At 41.4% G+C, this 10,429-nt stretch overlaps 1 protein-coding gene and 1 long non-coding RNA gene across 9 annotated transcripts in view; one reads left to right on the top strand and one right to left on the bottom strand.

The window, feature by feature from the left end:
• The window catches only part of impg1b (interphotoreceptor matrix proteoglycan 1b), a 30,738-nt gene extending 20,554 nt beyond the window's left edge, over positions 1 to 10,184 (bottom strand). For 7 of the 8 annotated variants that reach the window (XM_086127698.1, XM_086127697.1, XM_086127695.1 and 4 more), the window contains exons 1-2: positions 9,706 to 10,043; positions 1,294 to 1,512 (exon numbers count right to left, since the gene is read on the bottom strand). In XM_086127698.1, the coding sequence (XP_085983824.1) occupies positions 1,294 to 1,512; positions 9,706 to 9,775 (289 nt within the window). In that variant the 5' untranslated portion in view covers positions 9,776 to 10,043. The other variant, XM_086127694.1, reaches the window with a different exon arrangement.
• On the top strand, positions 3,726 to 4,894 carry LOC147196190 (uncharacterized). Its single transcript, XR_015102597.1, has 2 exons — positions 3,726 to 3,800; positions 4,129 to 4,894. It is a non-coding gene; the product is annotated as an uncharacterized LOC147196190 (long non-coding RNA).
• Positions 10,185 to 10,429: the final 245 nt, after the last annotated feature.

Consider the following 10,429-nt stretch of genomic DNA (forward strand, 5'->3'; position numbering starts at 1 on the left):
AACCATGTTTTGTCTTACTGCTGTGCTCTTTTCTTTGTCGTGTATTCGGTTGAATATAGGTAGAGAAGGATTTCAAAATTATTTGATTCTGTATTTATTTACACTGTTACACAAAGTCCCAACTTTATTGGAATTGGGAATTGACATTGCACATGTCTGTTTTCCACTCCTTTTTAACATTTAATATGAAATGTAAATTTGTACTTATGAAACGCTCCCAAAAGCTTTTTGCCGTTTCCTTCACAGAAAAATTATGCGCAAGAATGCATACGTTATTTGAGGTAGAGTGGAATCAATTATTTTGAATTAATTATTCCATTCTGTTAATTATTCATATATTCATCCATGTAATTATGTAAATCCACTGTACAAACTGGATTGCTTCCTAATAGCGTTTGAGCACAACTCCAAATACAGTACAGTAATATCAATAAATAAAACATTAAAAGTAGTTGGGCCAATTCAATAAAGGTCAACTTGTTCATGTTTTTTAATCTGCCGCATTTGCATATTTTTATGAATATAAATATCCCAAACACAATGTAATCTTCTTGTGCCTGGAAGGTCTGACATCATCTTTATTCTCCGGCAAATTAATTTCAGCACGCAGCGATTACGTCCGCAACACAAAGTCATCTTGATCCTTTTTTTAAAAATGACTCATTGGAGTCATGCATGTTATCAACGGATGAATTGTCCCAGCCTGGGTGGCCATTTTAATGCACAGCTTGAATCAAACACAATCTATTTTATTGGACAGAAACCATTTGTGTATAAATGCTAAATATCAAGGCTTTCTTTGTGTCTCTACTCCAAAAAGATATATCCATTTTTTTTTACATAATTAATGACATTATTTGTATTTTTCTTCTTTTTGTACATTTTTGTTAGTCCAGTAAAGCACATTTAGCAAGTATTTTTATGGGAAGTGTGCCGGGCACGACAGTGCAGCTGACAATCAGTATTCTTCTGGGAAAAAAAAGAACATTTTTCAAGTGTTCCGTGAAAGGTGCAAGCACATAGACAAAAACGATTGAACAAAATAACGAAAAAAAAGCTGTCTCTGACCAAAAAGAGAAAACACACTTTACTACTGTAAATTTAAATGACGACAATTTTCATAATAAATAAATGAAATAAATTGATTTTTAACACATATATAATGTATATAAAATACATTATAACATATAAATAAAGAAACAAAAAAAAACCATATTTGAGTATGTGATGTGGATGTACTTCAGGTAAAAAAATATATACAGTATATATTAAGAAGAGCATACGCATATTTACCTCGGAGCTTGTAGTATGCTCGATGGCTGCCGATAACAGCTTTCATGGTCTCATGGGGACACACTTTGACACCAGTGGTGAGAATGGTCGACCTCTTCCTGCGATGTCCATCCTCACTGGCTCTCACTTTGTTACTGTTATATTTTGTCATTCGGGAAGCTTCTAAAAAGTATCGGTACCTCACATCCCGGAGTCCGGAAATACCATGGTACTGGATGTCTGCAAGTAGAAACAGAAAGCATTTCCTTGATACATAACACTTTTCACAGAGAGGACTCACATAGTTAGAATTACAAAAATTTACATTTTACAGGTCATGTAAGAATGAACAAATCAAGCAAATACGAGTTGTGTCGCAAAATTTTCCGGTCCAAAAAAGACAAGAGGCAGATAGAATTCTGGTCTATTATAATTTTTCAACAGAATATTCCTGGAATTCAATGCATTTGTTCCATCGATGCTTCGGTTGCATTAATCCATTCCAAAACCAGGTTAAATTACATTCCTCTAGGAATGCCTCATTTACTACATCAGTATCAAAATGTTGACTACATAGTTCATGTTTCAGTCTGGGGAACAGAGAGAAGTCTAATGGGGCCAAATCTGATCCATGTGCTGTGTGAACTGGGGAATTATCATGCAACAACCAAATACCACGTCCAAATTTTCTGTGATGTTCTAAAGTACTGCCGTGTTGCTCACTGGTAATTGAGCGGCACCTCGTTAGTCACACAAAGATTTGGCCTGCTTGCTCTATGAAGATAGCAGAACAGTATTCATTTCCAAAGTGAAAACATTGGGCCTAAAAAGTTAAAAATAAATCTGGTCTAGTCAAGACAAAAGCCAAAGCAGAAGGAGCCTGTTGCACTTCTGCCCTTTCAAAAGGTGATAAATTTGTGCCAATATTGTATCGTTATGGTCTTATCTCTAGCTGTAGTAACTCTTCATTGGCTTGCTTAATTGTGTCTGTTTGTTGGTCAGTCTACAGTACATTTCAATAACTACGTTGATGCCCCTTTGCATCATGGTGTGTTTCGGCCCCATTGTCATATTAAGTTTTTAGGGGTTACCATTATAGACATATACTGTAAAGAATCAGAAAACTGACACTTATGTGCCCGACCTGGTGATATTGTCTCAGGCCTCAAGTATTGTAAATTAGCCTACAGGTCATCCTGCTGCCAGCCTTGTTGTTCGTGTGCTTTCAGGCATTCAGTTAAATGTTCTACTTCTCTTGCTGAGAGTTTCTCCCCCTGCGCTGTGGCCGGTCCGAACGACTCAAAATGAAATGAAATGAAAAGAATGTGCCCATTGTCTGGCACAGTATCTTGGACCGTTTCTCCTTTTCCTGGCAGGTGTTGTAAAACGTTTCATTCTGTGCAGTAATTTATCCTTCTGGAAGGTGATTATGAGTCTTTTCCACAAGCGGGCATGTTTTCTCCAGCCAAGTTTTATTGCTGTTCTCTCTTGCGTTGCATTTTGTTTGAATGTTGCTGGTCACTTGTAAATGGTTTTCAATGTGGTGCTTACCCAAATAGCCAACAAACTCATTCAGATTCTGATTCCAAACACTTCCTTATAGATCCCACGTTCATCAACATCTCTACATAGTCCGACACTTGCCTCCATAGTCTCGGTCGTAGTAATATCACACCATCATCGGCTCGTCTAATTGTCAATCATTATCAGTAGCACTGGTCAAGTCATTCATTCTTCCCCGGTCAGTTTACATGTCAATTATGAATGTCAAATGTGAGTGGAATACCCTGAGAGCACACTCCAGTTTGTTCAGGATTACATCACAACGACTGCCCAAAAAAAGATGATGAAAATCAACAAATATGACACATAACTCCAACACGGGCGGCCACGTGGGCACGGACGAGGTGCGACATGCTGCCCACGTGCGGGAGACCTTAGCTCGGACGGGGAGTATGAGCAGAAGCTAATTCCGCGCTATTACACAAGCCAACGCGCCAGTCGTCAGTATTACATCAGAGCTGTTTGAGAAGAAAAGCCAGCATTGTGATGCCAGGTGGCAACCCTCAGAGGGCTCCTTAAGACAATAAGCCAGGATTTGTGAGCCCCCCCCCCCCAAACACAGACGGGAAGTCATCAGACCCAAATAACAAAAAGGGGCTCCTTTGGATTATCTACCGAGCTTAAAGAAAACTAAAGATTTTCGGGAGTTGTTGTTGGGGCGGAAAGGGGGAGAAAAACAAAACGCAAGATCAATTCTGCAACGTGATCCTCTTTCGATTCTGGCAAGCGAGATGGATTCATGCACGCTCGTGTGCAGGCAGCGGACAAACAGCGTGCAGCACCGAGCGCTCAGGTTGTGTTGTTTGTTCAAACGTCTGAGATAAACACAAGCTTTGTTGTTCGAATGGCCTTCGCATAACTCATTTTGACATTACATTGTATGCAGTTTTAGGAAATACAGTGATCCCTCGCTTATCGCGGTTAATGGGGACCAGAACCTCCCGCGAAAGGGGAAAACCCGCAAAGTAGGTACCCCCCCCTGCTGTACAGGTATTTGTACATGTGTATGAGTATATGTAATATTTATAAGGCCAAATTTAATGGTATACATGCATGTAGAAGTAAATGTTTGTAGTAATTAACATTACTTAATGCTATATACTAATATACTGTATACTATATACTGTATATATATATATATACACACAGTGGTAATTTTATTTTTTAAATACTTTTTGTGAAAGTGAGACTGATAGAATGATTAGGGTGCAGTGTACATTAACACAAAAATATATTTCTAACATGCACAGAGACACAAATGTTGTTGGGTTTTTTCCCCTCTACACCCCTCAGATCGGCTTGGCACCAGTCCTTGATCTACTGGTCGATCGTGATCGACGTAATGGCCACCCCTGCCGTAGACTGATACGTGATTGAACAAAACCAGCAGTATATCTTGTCACTTTTTATGTAAAGTTCAGATTGGTGGTTGTTTTAATCTTTTGCTATTAACAAAATAATAATGTTCAACAGTTTTCTTGTTTGTATGTTTCAACATTTGCAGTTAACTTGTTTTGGAATGAGAGAATTTGTGCACTCATTTTATTCATATTGCATCTAGGCCTACTGTTTATTAATACACTTGTATGGCAAGAACTGAGAAACAATTTATAGTTAGGATAGCGACAGTTTGATCCTCCCACGGATTATTTAAATTTGCATTTTTTTTTCTTTTGTCGTAATGAGTGCTGTGAAGGGGTGTAAAAGCGAGATGCATGAGATGATGCATCATTAAGGGCCCTCTTTTGGCATACGTGCACTGGGCCTAAAAACTGGCACATCTTCATTTTCTCCCCAGGACAAGTCCATTTTCCGTGATTGGGAATTTGGCAAACAATGTTTTGCCTCGCTGGGTGTTCCGGCGAACTGAGGGCATTTTTGCCCCCGGCGCACTTGACAATTTGGTGACAGAAAATAGATTAGACTTGAGACCAGCTAAAAGAAGGTCTAGGTGTGTGGCGCAGGTAGTACAACGCGTTTTTTGTGTGGATTTGATCGATTCTGAGCATGGTGGATGTCATTGTATTTCATTCATAAATATTACAACAGCGTGCGACAATCCCTCTGAATCATTGTACAAATCAATTCATTGGACAGTTTGTGATTATTATTATCATCTTAAAAATAGTTTTCAAACCACAGCAGATCTATGGGTGTTGGGGTTGTCACACACAGAAGCTGGTCTCCAAGTGCCAACTTGGCAATGGCCAACTTTACACAATCCATGAGTGTAGATCTTGCAGTTCCTTAGTTCCTTTGAAATATACTTTGCGCGCCCTAATCTCCTGCATCTGCATGTAGACCGCACGCCTCTTTGTGTGCTTAATTCAAAGATAATGAGGGGAGCTGCTTCCAGTGGATGGCAAACGAGTCAGCTGCATCTCCTCTCACCACGGTGCACAGCCGTGCAAAGGCACCATTCTACTCTGCGCCAATCAAGGAAAATAGAAGGAAGAAAACTTCACCCATGCACACAATTAGACCGCACTTAGTACTAAACATGTGCTGGGCATGAAAATAGGGCCATTAGACTTCACGTTATTTATTTATTTGTTCTCTTGGGCGGCCTAGTGGTCCGCATTGCCCTCACAGTGCCGAGGTCGTGGGTTCGATCCCGGCTCTGGCCTTCCTGTGTGGAGTTTGCATGTTCTCCCCGTGCCTGCGTGGGTTTTCTCCGGGTACTCCGGTTTCCTCCCACATTCCAAAAACATGCATGGTAGGCTGATTGGATACTCAAAATTGTCCCTAGGTGTGACTGTGAGCGCCAATGGTTGTTTGTCTCTGTGTGCCCTGCGATTGGCTGGCAACCGGTTCAGGGTGTCCCCCGCCTAATGCCCGAAGACGGCTGGGAAAGGCCCCACGACCCTTGTGAGGATAAGCGGATCAGAAAATGGATGGATGGATGGATTTTTTCTCTTGACAATTTTACGTATGATTGTTGAGAAAAAAAAAATTACATTTTTTTAAAAAATCCCTCCGTTGCCCAGTTATTAACCCTTTCAGGGACAGCGGTTACTACAGTCGGCAGCTGATCATGTTGTCAGGTTACAGGGTGCATGAAAGGGTTAAATGCTTTACATTGGCCGCAGTTTGATGGAATAGATTATCCACATTTCCATCTTTGACCAATTGGCCGAGGGTCAATATGGTCTGTTTGTTACATCTTGCCTTCACCCATCCATTCATCCATCCCAACGTTTGCGCGCAGTTCTGACATGATGTGATGATGGACACAAGGTCACAGTGTGTTCTTCATGAACTGTTCTGCTAATTCAACGGTGAAAAGGTAAACTGATAAAAATGTTCAATGTTCACAATGTGACTAAGAAAGAAAGGATGCGGCGTGGGCGCGTTTTCCTCTTCCGTCAGCCTTGTGGATTGACGCTCCGAAGCACGTCCTTCAGATTTCCAAGTTAAAGAGCAGTGGCACGACCTTGAGAGAGTGAATAGTGCCTCACATGCCGTGTGAGGGAACTGTCGCCATTCAACTAAACTTTTTTGATGCCCATTATGTGTCTTTATTCAACTTTTCTTTTGTTCGTGTCTTTGCTTCACATGCGCACATTGTACCGTGTTGTGTTGTGAGATACCCTTGACATCATCCGCGAAAGGGAATGGAAAAATAAAATTACTTGGCCCTGCACAAATAAAAATGCCAAATGGTCTCAAGGTGAGAATGTCCAAAGAGTCCTTGTCAGGTGAGACAATGAGTCACCTTTTTGTGCTTCTGGTCATTTGGGGAGCGGAATATTTTGTTTCCCAAAATCAAAAACAGACGACTAAAAAGTGTCATCCAAAACCAATATTTTTGCTCTTTTGTCACTTTCAGGGACAGCGGTTACGCCAGTGGACAGCCTATCATGTTATCAGGTTACAGGTTATCAAGATTGGTTAATATTTAGACTCCTCTCCCCAGTGAACAACCGTATTTTCATAACATTATATATTTTTTCCTCCTACTTTTTTTTTAGCTCTTAATATTGGTATTACGAAAGGCAGCACGTGTGATTTTGGTTTGCAAGTTGGTCTCAAAGTCGTGATCGGGGTTCTGTTGAAACTCGCATGAAGTCGCTCGTATTTATTTGAGGTCTCAGTCACAGTTGGAAAATGCTAGACCTGAATTGCACGTTGATTTTGTTGCTTTTGATTTAAATTAGCAGCATGGGGTGCTTGTGGTTTGCTCTTCTGCCTCACTGTTTTAAGGGGGTTGGGGTTTGAATCTTGATCGAGTTTTTCTCTAGCTTTCTTCCATATTCCCTTGCTGCGAATTGGTGGTCGGATGGATGGATGGATGGATGTGACCCTGGAATCAATCTTTCACTTTGCATTACATACGACATCATTTTAAAGTGTGCCATTTTGTGCTGAAGTGAGTGTGAATGTTTTTCTATGATTAGCCGACGACCAGTCTAGGGTGTTCCCCACTTTTCGACCAAAGTCCCCTTGAACAGGCTCAAGCTCACTCGCAACTCCAATGACGACAAGCACTTGAGAAAAATACAATGAAAAAATGATGGATGAAATTTAATAAGACAGATAATATTCCCTGTTTTTTGGGCTCTCAGGTAAACCACACTGATTAAAGGTCCAGGCGTTAGAAGTGGTCTTGCATGATTTTTGATAAAACGACGCTGAAATGAGATTTGTGTGTGTGTGTGTCTGTGCGTGTGTGTGTGCGTGTGTGTGTGTGTGTGTGTGTGTGTGTGTGTGTGCGCGCACAGCACATGCACAGCCACGGGGATGAGAGCAGGGAAGGAGGGACGAGAGGCCTTAATAGCCGACGCAGGCGCAGGAGGCTGCCCGGCAGAGTTACGAGCCAGAAAAGATTAGCGTCCTGTGACGCCGGGAACAGAATGGCTTTTGTTTCCTTCGGCGTAATGAGCTCAAGCGGGCACATCACACCGATCAAGACGCCAGACGTTATCACATTATATTATCCACGCTCACACAGCCACCTGTTTTGTTCATGGAAGTGCACTTGTGAGCTTCACCGAGCTTTTGTGGCTCTAATAAAAAAAGTTCCTCGTTTTAGCCTTTCAGCGTGCTTGTAAATACCACTGCCCAGGTACACCTGCATGCTCAAGGGCAGTGTCAAAGATTCTGCCTCACGCTCAGCTTTGACTGGCGCCGTTTAGTAGACTCTGATTGTGATTTGCAGTGGTGTACAACGCCACGGCATTGTACCGTCAGACATTTATGATATTTTGCTCCTCTCCTGTGAGCAAATATTTGCATGTTCTATTTAATTCCTTGTTATTTTTGTTTGTGTTTTATCTGTTGTACTTTTTTTTTTTTGCATGTGCTGTTAAGTGTACGTGGGTGTTTTAACAGCCACTAGCAACTGTTTTTTTTCTTTTTTTTCTCAAAAACAAATGGTACTTTTACCAACTATTGTTACTTAAGAGCTAGAATTGAATCATGAAAAATATTAGATTATGGTAAGCAATTTAGCATTGATGGTACTGCTACTATTATTACTGCTGATAATAATTATAATAATTACAAGAAGAAGCCTATCTATCCCACCTGACTATGGGCAAGAGGTGTTATACACTTGGAGTGGTTATCAGCCATTTGCATGACTATAATAATAATGATAATAATAACTTTAATAATACAGTAGAAAACCCACAAGGTGCCTTTGACATTTTCCCATTTCATCCCCCTAAAAAGTTGAAAATGTCCACTAGGCTAGAAATGCATATTGATAAAACGTAGATGTGACTAACTGCAAGCAGACAATGCACATGCAAACTGCAAAATAATGTAAGCTTGCTTGCTTGCTGACTGTCCACTTTGATAATGACAGGGTGGACATTTTTGGGCGATGTTTACATTTTTTGAGCCCATGGTGGACTTTCAGTTAGCAACATGTTTCCTTAATCCAGCTGACTGTGTGTGGTTTACAAATGTGCAGTATTTCAAATTTATGAACTATTTTTTTTTTAATCAGTTGATATTTTACCAGGACAGAGTGGACGTGTTCACCTAAACAACACCCAACTCTCTTCAAAATATGATGAAAATGTCAAAACATCAAAATATTTATTCTGCAACGATCCACCACCACTTATTTCACAAACACTTTAGAACAGTCTGCGGGATGTGCCAAATCAACGTACATCCAAAGACAAAACGTGGATAAAATGACGAAAAAACATTTTAAGATTCTTTTCCTTGTACTGATAAGTGTCATTCGTCGCTATACAGTATTTTCAGGATGACTGAGTTCTTCTGATGAGGACAGCAATGGGCACTTTCTCATGATATTGACGCAGTCCTACAGAAGATAAACAGCTCTCGAATCGATGCGGTAAAATGCGACACGACTGCAATCTGCAGCTGCAATAAGAACCATATTTCATCGCATCATCATAAAGAAAACATTTTTAAATTGTCCTGCCAGGAATTCACCGTAGTCTTTATTCTATTTTCATGTACTTAGTATAATGTAATTTTCTTTCATTAAATGTTCTTTTTTTTCTTCTTCTTCTTTCGTAGTTAACATGAAATCTCCGTACGCTTTCTTCGCTGATTTACCGCTCGTGCTGCCTCGCACTAAAGCTGAAGTCAGAAATGGTCATAAAACTGTTCAATTTAAGGTGGCCTTTGCCGTCTTTGCTGGAAAATCAGAATGATCAATTACCAGTCATCCAGTGGATCCCATTTGTGACACTTCTGAAGATGGATTCCTACCTTTCGCAATCAAAACATGACAACTGTGAAAAGACTGAATGTCGTGATATACTGTAGCTTTTGCATTGGATCTCATTAGGTGGTGGAGGTACTTAATGTTGTCGCCATCCCTCACAAAATAATGCCGACCATCTGCCAAAAATAAATAAATGTCCTCCCCTGGTGCTATCCTACCTTTAGTTTGACTTGCTTGGAGGCCCAGCGGACACCAAATGAAGAAGAGAAGTCCTAATTTAAAAAGCATGGCGGGTTAATTTTCCAAGGTGGTATACAGGATGTCCAGGAGGTGTACAAGTGTCCTCATCAGTGCCGTTCAAGTTCCTGGGTGCCTCGGCGGGATCCCAGTGGACGGGAGAGGCGCCTGCATGGATGGACGAGCAGAGGGAGCGGAGGAGGAAGACGAAAGACAGGGTGGGACACGCTCGGAATTCCGGTTCAAGTTTGGCCTCGCTTCCCGTCAGAGTGGCAACAGTGATGAGGTTAAAACAGCAGATTCTGTTTCGGGTCTAATCTCTTTACCTTCTTCTCGCGTTTTGTAATCTGCCACGTGCCCGCCTGGCCTCATCCTGTTAGCCGCCTTCTGGACACGAGCGAACCCTGTCAGCTGACCGCACATTTGGGCCACTTCCAAACAGCCTGCTGGATGGACCCGCCCACTCCGCTCTGGCCCCGGTCCTGCCTGTCCCCTCGTCCTGCTGAGACAAAGTGAGGAGCAAAATGGGACAGAAGGGGCCTTTATTTATGCGTGCACACAGTGAGCTTCAGCCTCAGTCGTTACACAAGCAAACGTGTGCGTCCCACAAGGTAATGCATGCTGCAATCTCTGCTGGATGATGTCAATTCCAAATAGATTTCATTCCAGTGACTCGCTGTGGCGGCCCTGATAGGGAAAGTCCAG

Source organism: Hippocampus guttulatus, chromosome 13 (assembly GCF_054856545.1).
Source record: "Hippocampus guttulatus isolate MCC_2025c chromosome 13, RoL_Hgut_1.0, whole genome shotgun sequence".
Taxonomy (NCBI): Eukaryota; Metazoa; Chordata; class Actinopteri; order Syngnathiformes; family Syngnathidae; genus Hippocampus; species Hippocampus guttulatus.